The sequence below is a fragment of the Vulpes vulpes genome, chromosome 10 (assembly GCF_048418805.1).
Source record: "Vulpes vulpes isolate BD-2025 chromosome 10, VulVul3, whole genome shotgun sequence".
Classification (NCBI taxonomy): Eukaryota; Metazoa; Chordata; class Mammalia; order Carnivora; family Canidae; genus Vulpes; species Vulpes vulpes.
Window position 1 is genome coordinate 40,298,588 of NC_132789.1, and position 19,198 is coordinate 40,317,785.

At 54.1% G+C, this 19,198-nt stretch overlaps 1 protein-coding gene across 4 annotated transcripts in view; it reads left to right on the forward strand.

Moving 5' to 3' along the window:
* Positions 1-14,630, forward strand: part of RIMS3 (regulating synaptic membrane exocytosis 3) — a 41,340-nt gene extending 26,710 nt beyond the window's left edge. For all 4 annotated transcript variants that reach the window (XM_025983737.2, XM_072723703.1, XM_025983738.2 and 1 more), the window contains 5 exons: positions 1,208-1,349; positions 4,282-4,394; positions 6,722-6,823; positions 7,150-7,289; positions 8,819-14,630. In XM_025983737.2, the coding sequence (XP_025839522.1) occupies positions 1,208-1,349; positions 4,282-4,394; positions 6,722-6,823; positions 7,150-7,289; positions 8,819-9,031 (710 nt within the window). In that variant the 3' untranslated portion in view covers positions 9,032-14,630. The remainder of the gene's footprint in view (positions 1-1,207; positions 1,350-4,281; positions 4,395-6,721; positions 6,824-7,149; positions 7,290-8,818) is intronic.
* The last annotated feature ends 4,568 nt before the right edge of the window (positions 14,631-19,198 follow it).

Sequence of the window (19,198 nt, forward strand, 5' to 3'; positions counted from 1 at the left end):
CATTGGGACTTCCTGAAACATAAGTAGGGTGAAGTAGGACTGGCCTTTTGAATAACCATCCCCCCCAACCCCCCATTGGGTGTGGCCTAGACAGGAGATTGCCAGCATAACCAGCTCCCCACTCCCCACTGCTTTTGGAGGCTATGCTGTTGGCCCCACTCCCAGCGTTCCCATCCCCCGTTGGCAATTCCACTCTGAATTTGCCCAGGTCTCTAGCCAGTGACAGCAAATGGCCTCCTTTGGTGCAGTCCTTATCTGAATGCCACTTCCCTCTCTATCAAACTCTTGGGGTGGCTTCAGCAAGGGAAGGCCCTGCAGACCTTCAACCTGTCTTCTACTCCCCCCGCCCCCAGGAGGAGAGGGTGTCTAGAGGGACCTCACTGCAATGCTGAGGAGGTTGCCATGGAAACCCAGGCAGGATGGTGTGCTGCTAGGAGAGGCAGAGTGCCCCATGTTCCCTGCAAGGCTCAAGAGGGGGGCTGGGGTGAGGGTGGAAAGCCCTTCAAACAAGAGGTACAGAGACACGGAGTGAGCTCTCACCATGTGGCTCCTGGGGTTCTTCTGCAGAGCTTTCTCTCAAAGCCAAGGTCACTTCAGGTCAACCTAGTGGTCCCTCTCAGTCTTGCTTCCCTAATGGCCTCTCCACCCCTCCACACACATCCCCCTCCACATTCAGACACACCTTGAGAATGCAGGTTAGTGTGAGAATGGCCAAGCTTTCCATGGGGATTTTTATCGGGCCTATAAAATATCACAGAGAGTGGGGTATGAGATCCGGGTGTGATAGGGTTCATGCGGGTCCCAGGAAGGAGGAAAGCAAATCTGGGAATGCCAGAGAAAGCAAACTTTCCAGAAGAAAAAGGAACACCTAACCATTTGGGGCAAGGGCTAGAACTGAATTGGGAAGGTGGCCACCAGCGAGCCTGGCAGGGTGAGGGTGAGCACTGCAGGCCTGGGTTCCACCTGCTGACTCCCCTCCCCACAGCTGCACCATCCCGACTGCCTCCAGCCATCCTTCTAGTCTCCTTTGTCCCTGTCACTGCCCTGAGTAGGGCCAGGGGTCAGGCTGCAGGCCGGCTCAGGAAGGCCCCTGCCTCCAGTCAGAGGCAATCCTGTCCCATCCCAAGAGGTGACCTTGGCTGCCCTCTCACCGAAGCCTCCTCAGTGAACTGACCTTGTCCCCTTTCTATGTCTTTGGGGGTCACAGAAGGGGCCACCAAGAAGCTGCGCAGCAACATCCGGCGGAGCACAGAGACAGGAATCGCAGTGGAGATGCGGAGTCGGGTCACACGCCAGGGAAGCCGGGAGTCCACAGATGGGAGCACCAACAGCAACAGCTCCGAGGGCACGTGCGTGCAGCCCACCCCCACTGCTCCCACCCTCCTGCATGGCCCTCTAGTCACAGAGCGGGGCGGGGAAAGCGTGGGGAAATCCTCTGGCTGGGCTTCCATCTGGATGTCTGGGTTCCTCTGCATCCCTCCCTTCCCTGGACACCCACCGCCTGGGCCTCAGTCTTCTTCTTGCTCCTGGCTGCTTGCTTCCCATCCGCACACGCCAGCGGCCCCGGGGGCAGTGCATCCCATCTATGTTGCACACCTCCCCACCCCCGACCCTGCCCTAGCACCTGCACACTGCCCTGCTCCAGAGGAAAATGTGGACCTAAAATCCTTTTCGATCTGAAACCATTGTTACGGCTCAGATGAATGAAGTTCTCACAAGTGGTCTTGCATGGAGCTTAGAGGAGGAGGTTGGACTAGATCAGTGTTTTTCAAACTGTGGTTGATGACTCAGGCAGGAAGTAAAATCAGTTTAGTGGGTCAAAACCAGCATTAGGGAAAGAAATAGAAATTTCAGACATATCCTGTGGAGTGACAATGCATTACCTTGTGAACTTTTGGTTTTTTAATAGATGGATTCACAGAGGTCTCTGATGGTAAATTTATTTTTTCCATCGCATGGAGGCTGCAGTCAAAAATGCGGAAGTCACTAGACTTAGATATTCCCTTGGTCTCTCCTAGATCTATGAAAGCGGTTATATGACAAAGATTTTTCTGGGTTTGGCTTCATCAAGGCCCATGATTGCAGGGCCCTGTGGCTCTCTTATGTAGGATTCTGAGATCTCGTGTCTCGCTCCTGTGTCTACATCTATGAATGCAGATGGCCAGTGGCATGTACTGCGCCCTATGGTATGCAGGGCCTCCCGTGGCACCTCTGATGAGTGCTCCTTTTTTTTTTAAGATTTTATTTATTTATTCATGAGAGACACAGACTGAGAGAGAGAGAGGCAGAGACACAGGCAGAGGGAGAAGCAGGCTCCATTCAGGGAACCCGATGTGGGACTCGATCCTGGGACCCCAGGATCACGCCCTGGGCTGAAGGCAGCACTAAACCGCTGGGCCACCCAGGGATGCCCAGATGAGTGCTTCTTACTCTGGGATCTCCCAGCCACCATCAGACCAAAAATTGTGTCTCATTTAACACTGGGGAATGTCAGCACTACCATTATCTCCACGGTCCACATGGAGAGACTGAAGTACCTTCGCCAAGGTCACCACTGTTCGGTGGTGGTGGAGTCAGAATTTGAATTAAGACCATTTGACCCTATGGCCTTTGGTCACAACCTCTCCGCTCTGTATACTGAGCTCTTAAAATTCTTTTTTTTTTTAAGATTTTATTTATTTATTCATGATAGACACAGAGAGAGGGAGAGAGAGGGGCAGAGACACAGGCAGAGAAGCAGGCTCCATGCAGGGAGCCCGACGTGGGACTCAATCCCAGGTCTCCAGGATCGCGCCCTGGGCCAAAGGCAGGCACTAAACCGTTGAGCCACCCAGGGATCCCTAGCTCCTAAAATTCTGTGACTTTGCGAGTCTATGACCTTAGTTAACCTTCTCAGAACCCACTTTCCCTCCGAGTATGGTATGAGGCTGCCGCTGATGGCCAGTAAGATTGGAGGGGTGGGGGGCTTGAAGCCCCTTCCCTCGGAGTGGAAATCCAGGCCCTCTCCAACAAGACAAGCGTAGTCAACCTCTCTTTCTCCCTGCCTGTCGCCAGCCAAGGAGGACTCAAGGACAAATTTTCCAACAGGGGAGTCATTCTGGGACAATCTGATCTCTCAGGCCAGACACCCGGGCTGTCCTAGGAGGTCTTTGGTCCATTGCAGCCCCTGAGCAGACCCGGGTCAGCCGTCCCTCATTGGTCCTTTCTCTGCTGCCACCCCCCCAGAACGTCTGGCTTGAGCTCATGAACAAGTAGCACTTCCCTCGGTGTTACCAGCAGCAACATCAGAACTACCATTTTATTGTTTCCTGCTTGTCTGGAACCTTCCATGCACCAGCTGCCCCGATCTCCACCGTAACCCTAGGATCTGGGCATCATCTCTGTTTTGCAGTCAAGACCAGCCTCTTACCTCTCGGAGCCTCTGTTTTCTTATCCGTAAAACCGAAGCAGGGCCCCTGCACAGAACGGCTGCAAGGATGGAACGACACGATGCGTGCGGAGCATTTAGCGAGCCACTGGCTCCCGGCCAGCTTTCAATCACTGTCAGTTTTGCTCATTCCTATTTCCAGGCCTCCACAACCAGGGACCACCCACCATCACTCGCCTTTTATCTCAACCCAGTAATTGCATTATTTTGGTTTCAGTTGCTGTTTTGGGCACCACCTCACATTATTGACTTGGATTTCAAACATATGGTCAACTGAACCTCAGTTCTTGGAACTTGCTCCAGGCATTGACATTTCTGGCCTCTGTTTCTGGTTCTTGGCATTCGTTACCCCTGGGGAGGACACAGGTGTCCAGCAAGCCCTACCTGTTAGGGAGAAATCCTGGTGCTTGAGGATTCGATAACATTATTATGTTGTTATGCTTATTTATTTCTCAAAGGACACCAAAGTATTCCTCTTTATTTACTTTAAAGATTTTATTTATTTATTTGAGAGGGAGAGGGAGAGAGAGAGCATGAGCAGTGGGGAGAGGCAGAGGGAGGAGGAGACTCCTCACTGAGCAGGGAGCCCAACACGGGGGCTTGATCGCAGGACCCCGGGATCATGACCTGAGCCGAAGGCAGACACTTAACGAACTGAGCCACGCACGCACCCCAAAGTATTTTTCTTTAGTGTGCAGAGATGAACTGTTCTGTTTGCCCCCAGCTAACACGGTGCACTCATGCGATGTCAGGGGGGAAATGGAGGCCCAGAGGGGCATGGCCCAGTGTCCGGGGGGCAGAGCTGCTGCACCTCACCACCCAGACCATAGCATGTGCCCCTCTGCTTCCTCTAGGTTCATTTTCCCCACCACTCGGCTTGGGGCTGAAAGCCAGTTCAGCGATTTCCTGGATGGGTTGGGACCAGCCCAGATCGTGGGGCGACAGACATTGGCAACGCCACCAATGGGTGAGTGTTCCGAGGGCCGAGTGGATGGGGTGATGGTGGCCACGTAGTGGGAGGGGTGAGCTCAGTGGGGGCCCTGTGCAGTGCAGGGACGGCTGCAGAGGGGAGCACGCTCTCTGGCTTTTGCAACAGTGAGGAGGAGTTGGCCCAGCTCTCCGCTGACCCTCCCTCATCAGAGAGGACAGGGGTTCCAGCTTTGCTCTGCCGCTTCCCCACAGCAGCTTTACAGCGCGTTCCCTCCCTCACCTCCTCACCACCCACCCACTCTCCACGGCCAGCTGCATGCCAGGCCATGCTGCGTGCCTGCAGGATGTGAAATGGTGAACAAAAGTCATCCGGCATTGACGTTTGGCCAGTCTGTTCTTCTGCTGGTGTTTTGCGTGACCTTGGGCAAGTCACTCCTCCTCCCCGAGCCTCAGTTTCTGCATCTGTGTAATGGGAATGATAATCCCTGCCTTAGTTCTGTGATCTAACAGCAATTCATTGAGTGTTCCCATTCGATGCTTTAAATGAAATGTGTCTTTTTTTTTTTAAGATTTTATTTATTCATTCATGGGAGACACAGAGAGACATAGGCAGAGGGAGAGGCAGGCTCCCTCCAGGGAGCTCGATGTGGGACTCGATCCCAGGACCCCAGGATCACAGCCCCCGCCAAAGGCAGATGCTCAAGCACTGAGCCACCCAGGTGCCCCTGAATGATGTGCTTCATTTACTCCGTAGGAACCGTGTCTTATTGGACTTGTTACTTCTGCCTGGCACCCAAAAGCCTCTAAAATAATTTCCTCATCCCCTTCCCTGCAGCTGGGCCCTATTTTCCGGAGCCTGTCCTTGGTCCTTTCAGCTGTATTTCTGGCTCCCTCACACCTCCCCTGCTCTCCCTCTGACTTAGATACTGGCAGTGTTGGCTTTAGGCTGTTCCTCCCAGGAACTAGCTTCCCCTGAGGTGCCCCCCTTGCTTCTTGCCCTTCCCCATCACTCCAGCCTGAGCAGTCTGCCCCAAACATCTGGACTCAGTCCTCATTGGGACAGTGTTTGGCCTTCAACCTGACAGCTGGGAGGGAGCTGGGCTCAGACAGTGCCCTCCTGCAAGCCATGCAGTGGAGCTGGGTTTCTCTCCCAGGCCACTAGTGTTCCCACTGCACTGCTCTGTTTTCCTCTAGCAGGCTTCCACTCGAGCTTTTGTCTGCTGGACTTGGGGCGGGGGATCTATGGGGACCCTTGGAGGGTGAGCACCAGCTCTCCTGTGGCCCTGGGTGGGATTTGGCTAATTCCCGACCCTTGCTTACAGGTTCTTAAGGGCCTGGGAAGTCTGCTTTTCCCAGCCCCAGGCCCAGCCAGGGGCTGGGAGGCGGTGAGAGGAGCCAGTCACCTCCGCGAGGCTTTGGGGCCTTCCCAAGCCTAGAACACTTGTGTGTGGTGCCTCCTGGTGTCTAGAAGCGGGAAGGGCAGGCTTGCATCTGCTCATCCTCTTAGGGATGTTACAGTGAGCTCTTCCCCTTCCCTCCCTCACAGGGAGGTCAGAAATAGCTAGAGGGAGGGTGATGACTTCTAGGATGTTTCCTGAAAGTATAAATCCCCATCTTCCCAAGTATGCAAATACAAACAATTGCATGATAGCTCAGAGTATCTAAAATGGGTAGCTGAACCCAAAGTCTGGCCAATTTTAATTTTTCTGCATCAGGCTTATGATTCTGCATTCCTTTGAAGGACGCTCCAAGTGACTAATGCATAATTTCAGATTCTGCTAAACGATGTTGAACAAAGCTAAGAGTTCTAGAAATAACTGACATGACTTCATACAGAACTTGCCTTCATGAGGTAATCGCTTGGGGGAGCACAGTGAGGAGTTCTCAGTTCTCTGCTCCCAGGAAATCCGGCCTGCCTCCCATCCTTTGAGCCAGGGTACGATCGGGCCCTCCTTCCCAGGCAGCGCCTGATGTCCGGTGCAGGCTCCTATCTCGGCATCTCTCCAAATTGATATTCCGTAAATATTTGTTTGATAGATATTTAGGGGAGCGGCCAATGGCTGCTCTCCTGCTCAGTAAAAAGAAGCCCCCCGGCTAACCAGACTTCCCTGGGAGTTGGGCGGCCATTCGTGGTTCCCAGGCATGTCCCTTGAGGGTCGTGCCCCTGCCTCGCCCCAGGGGAGGTACCAGAGTATTTCTCAGCTGCTTTCACATGCTCTCGAGAGCAGTTCAGGCACATGCAGTTTTCTGTGTATTATGCCCTTTCCACACCGTAGCGTCCTCTGCAGACTGTGTCCTGCACAGCAGCTGGCCGGCCTGCCCCAGGGCCTGCCTCTGCTGGACTGTTCCTCTTCTCCCCTGCAGGGGACGTGCACATTGCCATCATGGACCGGAGTGGCCAGCTGGAGGTGGAAGTGATTGAGGCTCGGGGCCTGACCCCCAAACCAGGCTCCAAGTCCCTCCCAGGTGAGGCAGGGCAGTGGGGAGAGGGGTTTTGGATACGGGGTCCTGCAGCTGAGCTCCAGGTCAGGCGTGTCCCCACCTGTCCCTTGACCTAGATCCGTACTCTCAATCCCGGAGTCATGATTTGTCTCGAAGGCCAGTGGACAGGGCTGGGGGGAGGGAAGGATGGACGGGTCGGTGTTTGAGTCTGTCTTTCCTACTGCTGTCCACTGGCCAGCTCATCCCACTCACCTTGCTCACCTCCAGGACCAGCTGGGTGTTAGGAGATGGAGCAAGCCATAGCGGCCTCTCCCAGACCCCTCCCCATCATGCTTTCTCCCATCCCTCAGCCACCTATATCAAGGTTTACCTGCTTGAGAATGGGGCCTGCTTGGCCAAAAAGAAGACAAAGGTGGCCAAGAAGACCTGTGACCCCCTGTACCAGCAGGCTCTGCTCTTTGATGAGGGGCCCCAGGGCAAGGTGCTGCAGGTGAGTGTCATGGGGACCTCAGGGCCCACAGGGCAGGGTGACTCTCGAAAACTGCAAGCTGTAATTTAAAATCTTTCACGAATGCTGTGCTCTGTGCCGGGCACCGTACCGGCTACACTGATGCACATGACCCATTTGTTTCCACAGCCCAGTGAGGGGTTATTGCCCCTGGTTGATTCATGAGGAAACCAGGGTTGGGGGGGGTTGCGGGGAATAAGCCCACTGCCCTCCCCACCCCCACCCCCTGGTTGCTCAGCTGGTGGGTAGAAGCAGGGTTTGCTCGCCACCTTCTCTTTCTGCCTGGTGCTAAAGCTTATTGCGCATCAGCTCTGTGCCAGGCTGTGTGTGAAGCGCTTTCCAATCCTGACCTTGCATCCTCGAGATGACCCTGCGAGGTAGGGATGATTCTCTCCATCTTACAGCCTCAGAGAGGTGAAGTGACTCGTTTCCAGCCAGCGACTTGCAGAGCCGGGGTGATGCCACCCCAACTCCGAGAGGGTGCGCTGCCCTTTGCCACAGTGTGGGGAGGGAGGGGCGATCAGGCCCATTCACAGATGAAGCACCTGAGGTGCGCGGGAGGCTGAGTGGGGTTAGAGCACAGTGGGGGCTGGTCTCTGGGTTCAGGCCTGGGTTCCAGTTCCAGCTCCATCACAGTCTGTGGGTGGCGTATGGTGAAGAGTAAGGAGAGGTGTGGAGGGCCTCATGAGCGTCTGGCCCACAGACAGCTGCTCGTTGAGCATTGGCAGTAGTGGCTGTGGCTGGTGGCCTTGCCTGGGGCCACATGGGTGGCAGGGGAGAAGCCTGAGCCAGGGCTCAGGGCTGGGCTGCATGACTGCTCGTCTAGGGCTGTCCCTCTGCGCTGACGTGGTTGTGTGGCAAGGACCCTTGGGGCTTCAGATGGCGAGGATCGCAGGACCCTTGGGTTCTGTGGGGTAGGGGTGATCATGGGAGTCTATATGGATTCCATTTTGAGAAAAGGATCCACTGATAAAAATACAAGTTTGAAAATCACCGAGCTAATCTATTCTGCTCTTCCAGTTTTATGGATGGGGACACTGAGGTCCAGTGAGGGCAGAGGGTCTCCCCAAGCTCCTCTGTGAGCCTGCAGCAGACTGGTTGCTGTGACTCAGGTCCCAGACTCTCAGTCTGCTCCTTCATGCTGTCATCTGGGAGGCTGGGGGAGGCTCCGAAGTCAGACCCACGTTCCAGGCCCAGCTCCGCCACCAATTTCTTTGCGTCTTGGGGTTAATTAACCTGAGCTGTGGTTTCCTTGTGGTCGATATGACGACACGCAGCACCGTCCCCTAGATGGCTGTAACAGTCATGGTCATGGGTAGGGGTCCATAGGACCGAGCCTGGCACATCGTAAGTGCTCAATAGTCGTAGCCCTCAAATCAGTCTCAGTTCCGCCTCTGTCTCATCTGTGCTCTGGCGAAGCTTGTAGGTTCCTGGGCCCGCTACTGAGCCCTGGAGTTGGGGTGTTGGCTCAGCGCCCCTGTCTCCTGCTGCCCCCCCTGCGCCCCCGGCAGGTGATCGTCTGGGGAGACTACGGCCGCATGGACCACAAGTGCTTCATGGGCATGGCCCAGATCATGCTGGACGAGCTGGACCTGACTGCCGCGGTCACCGGCTGGTACAAACTCTTCCCCACGTCCTCAGTGGCAGACTCTACACTTGGATCCCTCACCAGGCGCCTGTCCCAGTCCTCCCTGGAGAGTGCCACCAGCCCCTCGTGCTCCTAAGGACCTCCGGACCAGGCCGGGATGTAGCGTGGGGAGGGGTGCCTGACGGCCTCCCCTGCCCCTGTACATAGTCTTCGTGTCTCTCTGGACCCCTTGCCCTGCTGCATGCCTGTTGGCTACTGGGCCCGTCCCAGCTGGCAGTGGAGACTGTAGTGTGTGTGTGTCTGTGTGCGTGTGTGTGTGTCTGTGTCTGTGTGTGACCATGTTATATCCGTTCACGTGTGTGGGTATAGTCAGTCTTGGTGACTACATGAGCTAAACTCCACATCTCTCTGTGTCTCGTTGAAAAGAAACCCAAAGGAGTGTTGTGTGGGCACAGGGCCCCGACTCCAGGGGCGGAAGTCAGGGACGTGGCCACCAATCCACCCTGCCTGGCCCTGTGCCCGCGGCAAAGCCCACGTGTCCCTGTCCAGGCCGCCTCTTGATGGTCCCTGCTTAGTTTCCTGTCTCATCCTTTGTCCCACCTGTGCTTCTCCCAGCACCGCTGCTCTTTTTCGAGGAATGTAGCACCCACTGCAGCTGGTCACACTGAGGCCCCTCTGGGACACGACACCCCCCTCCCCCCGCCGAGCGCACTGGCAGCTCTTCCCACCGAATGCATCTGCAGCATGTAGCATGCTCATCTAGTACCCTGGCCAGGGGCCGGGGGAGCAGAAGACGCCTGGGAAGCTGAGGGCTTGGACATCGCCTCCTCCCTTTGGCTGGAGCCGCCTCCTCCTATAAGCGAAACACTAGGAAGTCTTAGTTCCCAGGGTTGCTGGCCCGGCCCCTTAGAGGGAAGTGCTGGCACCTCCCTTAGCGTTGTTCTTCACCTCCTGTCTTCCTCTGAGCCTCCTCACTTCCAACATGCCAAAGGAGCTCTCCCAGTGGGACCCCAGGAGGTGTGGATTTGGAGGATCTTGACATCCCAGAGGCTGGCCTCATAGGGGATGTTAGATAGTCCCTGGAGGCGCCTGTGTCCTCCCCAGGCCCTGAAGGTGGCTCTGTCCCCCTCTGGGCTTGTCCTGGTGGGGCCTGGCTTGTGGAGGAAGTGCTGAGGGTAGGGCTGTTTGTGGGAATGAGGAGGGTTGGGGCTGACCTGCTCTGTGCCCTGCTGGGAATCCTGTCTGACCTTTGGGGATTAGCTGCATGAGGTTGATCATTTGGGTCTCTCTTTGTTTGCTCATTTCCAGACCAGGGTCCCTGTCTGGGAGCTCAGACTCACTCGGGCTCCAGCTTCCTGGCCCCATGGACAGCCTGGCTCTGGACTCAGCTAGACTGCCACAGTCACCAGCTCTGTACAAGCAATACTTTCCCCTCTCCGCCTCCCTGCCTCCTTGCGCTCCGCAGCTGCCCTCTGGAGAGTGGCCTGGCCTGCTCTCGGCCCCTCACAAGCCTCTGCTTTCTTTCTACCCTTGTCTGGTTGGAGCTTCCCAAAGCCACTCAAACCCTGACTTGATTTGACAACCAGGCCCTGGGAGGGGGTGGGGGATATGGCGGGGACCAGGGCCTGGCCTGGACCTGTGAGATGTCTGCTAGGAATGCCCAAATCTGTCCTCTCCTCCTCAGGTCTGGGGCAAAAGGTGAGAGGTCATCCAAGGGGTGGACACAGAAGCCCTTGGGTCCGTGTCTGGTGGGGAGGGAAGAGGTGGCAGGAGGGGTCAAGGTATGGAGAAGACCATCCCTCTGCCTCTTCCCTAGATGTCAGCCCCGGGTGCTGCAATGACTGTGACCCACATGCTCAAGGTGGAGGCGGGGAGAGGTCTCGGGGCCTGAGTGCTTGGACTCCATTGGTAACCAAAGCCGGACGGATGGGTGTAGAGGGCAGGTGGAGGAGGAGGCTCTCTGGAGATAAAGGCACCTCCACCCAAAGGGCCTCCCTTCCTGGCAGGGACTCACATCAGGTTGAAGCCAGAGCCTGGTAACCTCCCCCGACCCCCCAGGAAAACCCACAGACGTGGGTAAGAGCGTAAGAAATAAACCAAATGGGCTCCTGGCCTATGATCAAGACGAGGACCGTTGCGGGTGTAGGACGAGGGAGGTGGCAGCTGGGTCAGAGTTTTCTCTTTAGGCAGAAATTCTCTCCCGTCGTCGGGATGGGGCAATGCACGCGTTTCTTGTGTTTTCTAAAAATAAGGCAAAGGGCTCTGTCGTCTTTGACCCTAGGGTGGGGAGAGGGAGGAACCTCGCTCCCAGAAGGGTGTTTTGTGTCCTGCGATGTGTTTGCCGCTTGAGCAGTTGCCCTCAGGTCGGCGTGCGCACACTCTGCACCTTTGGGTGGGGTGAGCGGGGACTCCTCGGACGGCGTGGACGTAGTGCTGAGGAGTGCTCCCCACCCCATGCGGTCATCTCCAGGGAATGGGGGGGTATCAGTGAGTGGTATCACCCTCATTCCTCTCGGGGTCCGGGAAGATGGGGGTGCTGCCGGCAGAGAGCCTGGGGCCCCCTCGCCTCTGGGGGCAGGTTAGTTAGCATCGTGGAAGTTCTAGCTGGAGCTCGGGCCTGACATGTTGGTACCTCGTGCCGGCTGCCCACACGCCCTAGCTGCCAAGCCGCCCCTGCTGGGCCGCTCGCCATCCCACTTCTCCAGGGGGATGGCATTCTCCCCACCTTAGGGCACCATCTCCTTCACTAACCCTTTGCACCAGTGACGAATCCCCACCTGATCTTCCCCACATGGTGGTGAGGCTGACACGTGTGTGATGGTGAATGGCTTGGTTCCAGGGTCTGTTTCTTGTCCTCCTCGATCCAGGGGCCAGCCTGTCCCAGGAGACGAGGGAGCACAGGGTGCTCCTGGCCTTCCCTGGAGGGGGGGGGAGCACCTTCGAAGAGGGGATGGTGGGGAAGGCGGGAACGTGATTTCTCCCGGAGTGCTCCCTGGCCTGGGGCCGAGGCGCGTCCGGGGTCCGGTGTCCCCGGCTCTGAAGGCCTCCTTCCCCAGGTGAGACCCAGAGTGGGCAGAGGATGGGGCTCTTTGTCACTCCCCGGCCTCTGCTCAGGCAGGGTTCACGGAGGTTCGCAGAGATGGGGGTGGCCCTGCAGCCGCGCTGGGCTACTGGGCTGTGGGCAGGAACTGTGAGGGATGATTCAGAGCATCTGTCTTCACGTTCCTGCCCTGCTCAATGTGTCCCACTTCTTCAGAGACTCCTTCCCCTCGGGGACGTCTGAGGGCCCCTGGTATGAATCAGGCTCCAGTAAGTGGGGCCACGTCTGGGTTTGCCAAGGGGGATTTGATCCTCCGGGGAAGGACCAGCTCCAGAACGACTCCCCATCCCGTCTCTCCCACCTCCCAGTTCTCCCAGGAAAGGAGCTGAGGGCTTCGGAGGCTCTCCCAGGCACGCCAGCATTCCCGGGGGTGAGGCGGCCCCAGGGAGCCCTAGGGACAGGGCCCTGTGGAGCTTGGGGCTCGCTGGGTCTCCCGGGGGCGTGACACCCACCAGGGCAAGCATGCCTGAGCTCTTCTTTACTGCCAGCCTTGAGGAGACCAGGCCCCTCTCCCCACCCCCTTAGAGACCATAGAGACCTCCAAGGGTATGTCTTTGGAAATGAAATGTAGCACAATCTTCGACTGCGTTATCAGGAACCCTGACCTGCACCCAGGGTTCTCGCTCCACGCCGAGCTCCTCCCCCGGGGGCACCAGGGCTCCCCATGCCTCCGATCCCCTATCTTCCTCGGCCCGGAAAGCAGCAGAGCTTCAGGAAGGCTGCTCTTCTGTCTCTGATTGCTTCCTGCACTGTGCAAACTCTGTGCAAGAAACGGCTGCCTTTGCTTGACGATGTAGACGAGTCATCCTCCCCCTGGGTGGAGAGAGGGAGGGCGCACTGCCCAGGCCCGGGGGTCCAGGCGATGGAGCAGAAGAGGCCTGCCCCCCTGCCGGCACCTCCCTGGACTGTGCTCCTCTCCTCCTGAGCCTGATGCGGAAAGAGGCTCCAGACCATGCTGCTTCCTCCACCGGATTCGCTTCCACCCACCGGAGAGGGAGGAGATGGGCCTGAAGACTCTCCCCCGCCTGCCTCCTTGAGTCTGCTTTTCACTCAGGTCAGAAGAGGATGGAGGCAGGACCCAACACTCATGACTGTGGGCAGGGGAGCCCCGCCCAATCAGGTGAGGCCCAGTGGGCTGGGAGAGGGTGATTTTGAGAGTGCCTGAGCATCTCAGAGCGATGTCGGTGATGCCAAAGAGAGCAACTTGGTCTTCCCGCTGGGCCTTGGCCTGCCTGATGGGGGGACCCAGTTCTCTGACAAAGGGCTTAATCTTTCCATGTAGCAAAGCAACTCCTTCTCCCCCCACCCCTGAGCTCGGGCTTTCCTGGGCCCAGCATGGCTGTGCCTGTGAGGAAAACTATGCCAGTAAGAGAAACCGAATTCTTTCAGGGGCCTAAGACTAGCTTGGGGCGGGTGCTTGTTGAAAAGGGCGTCACGGCTTTGGGGAAACCTTCCCGGGCTCCAGTTGGAAGCACCTGGGGCCTTGCGCGCCCCCTCCCCCAGGGGGGTTCACCCCCATGTCAGGGAAGGGTCCCCTGGGACTGGGCTCCAGATGCGGGCCCGGGAATCCAGGGGCAGCAGAGCACCTGCCCCACGGGGTCGATGGCCCGGACAGCTGGCTACAGGGATTCCAAGGCTGTTCTGTACAGTTCGATCCCAAACTGTGATCTTGTGCAAGACTCCTCACTTGTCTGGGCCTCAGCTTCCTCATCTGCAAGATCAGAGCATTTGCTAGTTGCTCCGTGGTTCCCTCTGGGTTTTAAAAGTCTGATCTGGAGCTGAGGAGGGTTTCCATCCTGGTGCGCCTGGGCCGGTTCCTTCCAGCCCCCGGTGCCCCAACTGGGCGCAGGTCCTCCATCCATGCCCAGATGCTGCTTCGGACAAGAACTCTTGGAATCCTAACAGACACTGCTTCCACCTCCTTGTGGTTTGTTGTCCCTCTTCTTGTATAATGACGAGAAATACTTAAGGGTTGTCTACAATGGACACTTTTCAAGGTGCTGATGTGACGTCACCACCTCAGTCGCCTCCTGCATAGGTCAGTACCCCCACCAGCAGATGAGACTGGGCCAGTCCTCACTTCTGCTTCTAGAACGACGTCGGTGGGCAAGTTGAACACCTGAGAATGTTCGAGGCATTGCTCTCTGGTGGAAGGAGAGAGGGCACTTATTTCCCATCAGCGTAGTTTGCTTCTTAAGACCACCCCTCTCTCCAGGATCTCTCGCCAGACATCACCTCAGCAGGCAGAGTGGCTGCTTCCTTAGGAAAAGTTGGCCTGATTATTCCATCCACTCCTTTAGAATGTAAATTCACAGGAGGCAGGAACCCCTTTTTTAGAATTTCCAAATGCATCCTGCAAAGAAAGAGATAAGCTGATAGGGCCTGACAAGCACACTGTTTAGATAAGAAGCAATTAGCCTTTTATATCTGTGCTCTATACATTTTCTATGTGCAGCATCTTTCCAAACTTGCTGTGGCTCCTAGGTGGCAGGTGGACGGCTGGGGAGGACTGCCGGCTGTTTCATACAACATTCTTGCCAATTCCCTTGAGGAGAAAATTCTTTCACATGGCTTCTGCATGTACAATATTTGGGCAGCAAAAAAAAAAAAAAGATTAAAGTCAGTTTGAAAATGGTTTCACGTGTCGCTTTCTGAAGACGGTTCTTGATTCTAGGAGAGAGAAGACAGAGTTCCAGGTGACTAAAACGTGGAGGAGGAAGAAGCACCAAGGCCCAGAGGCGGGAGAGAGCAGTGCATCTCAGGAAAAGGCCTCTAAGGTCTGATGGGGCCTCCGATTCCCGTGGGGGAACTCTGTTGCCACACTGATGGCCGTGGGATGTGGAATCTGGCTGGGCCAGGTGGCTTCCCAGCTGTCCCGGGGTTCCCGCTCATGGGCCCTCGAAGCCTTCTGTTGCTTCAAGGCTCATGAGGGAGGCCCAGAGGCAAATAGAGGGGAAGGTAAGAGGGAGCCAAGGCCACTGCTTTTGATCCTTCTCATAGGTCTCTTTCTGAGCTCTCAGGTCCAGGAGTTCTGCTCAGGCATAAGGCCAGGGCAGTCTTGTTTCCTGCAGCCACACTTGATACAAGCAGTAAACATAGCAGTTCACCCCCAGTGCTGTGAACTACAGCAATCATTGACCCCTGGGGCACCCCATTCCCTCCCTGCCTCTCAGGGAAGGACAGAAAGGTATATTAACATTTAACCACTTCTGGGCTGTGTCCTTGTTCCCTAGGACTGGGTCTGTGGGTACAGAAGATGGATAAAGGAAGCATCCCAATGTCATATGCCTGCTGGGAGAAAGGCTGGCATCCTCCTCCCCCAGGGTCCTCCAGCATGACCCCCACTGCTTTGGCTCTGACTCTTGGCTTTGTAGAAGCTCTTCCCTCTCTTGAGGGAAGGCTCATGAGACCAGGCTCACTATATGAGTTTCAGTGCTTCCCAGCTTTCTGTCTTTCACTTCTCTCTCACTCCTGCTCTCTGGATTATCTGGGTGGGCCCAGTCTTGTCACTTGGATCTTGAAAAGTGGAAAATTTTTCGTAGCTGTAGTCTGAGTGAGATATGATTGCAGAAGAATGGTTAGAGAGTTGCAGTGTGAGAGAAATTAAAGACTATATGGAGAGTAAGTCATACCATGTTCATGGAATGAAAGACACAGTATTGTGAAGATGTCAGCTCTCCCCATATTTATCGCTAGATTCATTACACTTTCAGTAAAAAAATCCCAACAAGCTCTTTGGAGAAATTGACATGCCAATACTAAGATTTATTTAGAAAGGCAAAAGGCCTTGAATAACTAAAGCAATTTTGAAAAAGAAGAACCAAGTTGGAAGAGTTATGTAACCTGACTGTATGACTTACTATAAAGTAATGCTGGTCTTGGCATAAGCATGGACCTATAGACCAATGGTACAGAACAGTGTGCAGAGATAGACTCACCCATAGCCAATTGACTTTTGACAAAGGTGCCAAAGTAATCCAAACATCTTTTCAGCAAATGTGCTGCAACAACTGGATATTTGAATGGAAAAATATGAACCTGGACCCTTACATCACATTATGCACAAGACTAACCCAAAGTGAGTCATAGACCTAAATATAAAAGTTAAAACCATAAAACTTCTGAAAGAAAATTTCGGGAAAAAAATCTTCACAACTTTATGGTAGGCAGTGGTTTCTTAGAACATTAAAAACACTAACCCCGAAATAAAAAGAAATTGGATTTCATCCAAACAAAAATCTTTTTGAAAGACACCATTAAGGGCAGCCCAGGTGGCTCAGCAGTTTAGCGCTGCCTTCAGCCCAGGGCGTAATCCTGGAGACCCAGGATCCAGTCCCACATCAGGCTCCCTGCATGGAGCCTGCTTCTCCCTCTGCCTGTGTCTCTGCCTCTCTCTCTCTCTCTCTCTCTCTCTCTCTCTCTCTGTGTCTCTCATGAATAAATGAATAAAATCTTTAAAAAAAAAAAGAAAGAAAGAAAGACCATTGAGACTCCTATTAAGATGACAATTTAATAAGAGAACATAAGTAAAAATGGGCAAAAAGTTGGAACAGATGCATCACCAAAGAAATACAAATTGTCAACTGGCATATGAGAAGACATTCATCAGTTAATCATCAGGGAACTGCATACCCAGTAGAATAGCTCAGATTAAAGACTGGCAATAGGGGGATCCCTGGGTGGCTCAGTGGCAGGGGATCCCTGCCTTTGGCCCAGGGCACAGTCCTGGAGTCCTGGGATCGAGTCCCGCATCAGGCTCCTGGCATGGAGCCTGCTTCTCTCTCTCTCTCTCTCTGTCCATGTCTGTCATGAAAAAAATAAATAAATCTTAAAAAAAATAAAGACTGGCAATATGAAGTGCTGGCAGGGATGTGAAACATATTGCTGGAAACATAAAATGGTACAACCACTTTGGAAAACAGTTGGTCAATTTCTTTTAAATTTCTTTTTTTTTTTTTTTAAGTATAAGGAGATCATTATTTTTTAATTTTTTTAAAATTTATGATAGTCACACAGAGAGAGAGAGAGAGAGAGAGGCAGAGACATAGGCAGAGGAAGAAGCAGGCTCCATGTACCAGGAACCCAACATGGGACTTGATCCTGGTCTCCAGGATCATGCCCTGAGCCAAAGGCAGGTGCCAAACCGCTGCGCCACCCAGGGATCCCGAGATCATTATTTTTTAAAAAAGATTTATTTATTTATTCATGAGAGACACAGAGAGAGGCAGAGACACAGGCGGAGGGAGAAGCAGGCTTCCTGCAGGGAGCCCGATGTGGGACTCGATCCTGGTCTCCAGGATCATGCCCTGAGCCAAAGGCAGACACTCAACCGCTGAGCCACCCAGGCTCTTTTAAATTTCTTATACGCTTATCCCATGACCCAGCAATTCCACTTGTAGGTTTTTATCAGGAAAAATGACACCATGTGCCCACCCAAGACAAAAATGTTCATGGCAGCTTTATTCCTAATAGCCACAAATTTGAAACAATACAAATGTCTAACATATCTCTCAGGGGCCAACCAGGATACGGAAACCACACAGTAATATGATCAAGGAAAATTTAATTTTAAAAATTACTACCTCAGCAGTGAGGTGATAAGAATAATAAGAGAGGGATCCCTGGGTGGCGCAGCGGTTTGGCGCCTGCCTTTGGCCCAGGGCGCGATCCTGGAGACCCGGGATCGAATCCCACGTCGGGCTCCCGGTGTATGGAGCCTGCTTCTCCCTCTGCCTGTGTCTCTGCCTCTCTCTCTCTCTCTCTGTATGACTATCATAAATAAATAATAATAAAAAAAAATTTAAAAAAAAAAAAAAAAAAAAAAGAATAATAAGAGAACTCTACAGAGTATTCTAAGGCAGAAAAGGAGAGGATCCAAGGAGGGAACGGATTGGAAGAGGACCCTCTCCAACAAGCTGGGATTCAAACCTTGTTGAAAAATGCATAATGCTTGCCTCATGGTCTCCAGGTCAGTGAGATGGTGGTGGCAGAGACTTGCAGGGAGGGCCTGGGGGAGCCCAAGTCAGGAACCTCCTTGCAGGCAGAGTAGTGAAGGTCTGGGGTGCAGGTGTCTGTGTCTGGAGGGCCCACTGGAAACACTCCCCCAGGGATCTGGTGGGGGAGGCCAGAGGGTTGGCAACACAGGGGAGTCCATGCCCTGCTCACCTGCAGGGCATGTGAGGCTGGAGGTTTATTGAGTCCACGACAGGAGGGCTGTAGCCAGGTGGGCCCTGCGCTGCCTGAGCCTAAGGCCGTGAGCTCCCAGGACTGTGTGCTCTGGATGCATAGCTGGGGCAGTGCCATGGGGGTCTCCATGCATTCATCTCTGGCTGCAGTCTCAGGCAGAGGAGGAGAAGCAAACAGAAGCACCCTGGGTGGGGGAAGGGAAGCGTCCTCCTCCTTAGTGTCCCGCCAGCGCCATCTACTGACATGACATGGCTCTGGATGTTCTCACCATAAAGGAGAATTGCATCAAGGGGCTATCCTACTACTGCCCAGCAGGTAATGAAGGGCTGATTTGGGGTTGAGAGGCAACAGATCGATACTTGTCATACCTGGCAATAAGTGCAATGGAAAAACAGGTTGGTATGTTAATATAATGGGATCCCACTCAGCACTACATAGAATGAACTACTGATACACAGAACAACGTGGAGCGAAGGCAAACAGCATACTGAATGAAAGAAATCAGACACGAAAAGGTAAATACTGTTATACAAAATTCTAGATGACACAAGAATAATCTAGAGGGAAAAAATTCCAACCAGTGCTTCCTGAGAATTAGACGTGGGTGGTATTGACTGCAAAGGGTCACAGCGTGACTTGGGGTGATCATGAAACCCTCTATATCTGGATGGGGTTACCTGGGCGTGTATAAGTAACCGTGCTCACTTGGCGGGATGAGCACTGGGTGTTATGCTAAATGTTGGCAAATTGAACTCCAATACAAATTAAAAAATAAAATTAAATTTAAAAAATAAGTAGCAGTGCTGCTTCGTAAATTCCAGGGTAAGGGCCATGTGAGAAGATCACAGCTTTGATAGGAACGTTGGAAATCTTTCCTCTTTCTGCAAGAGGTGCATTCTGAGTGGGAAGGCCTCGGTGGCCATAGAGCATTATTCTGGGTGTTGCTGGGATACAGATGAGATGGTGCACGAGAAGGGAAGTTACCCAGGAAACTCCAGCCACAGTCTCTCTGAGGGT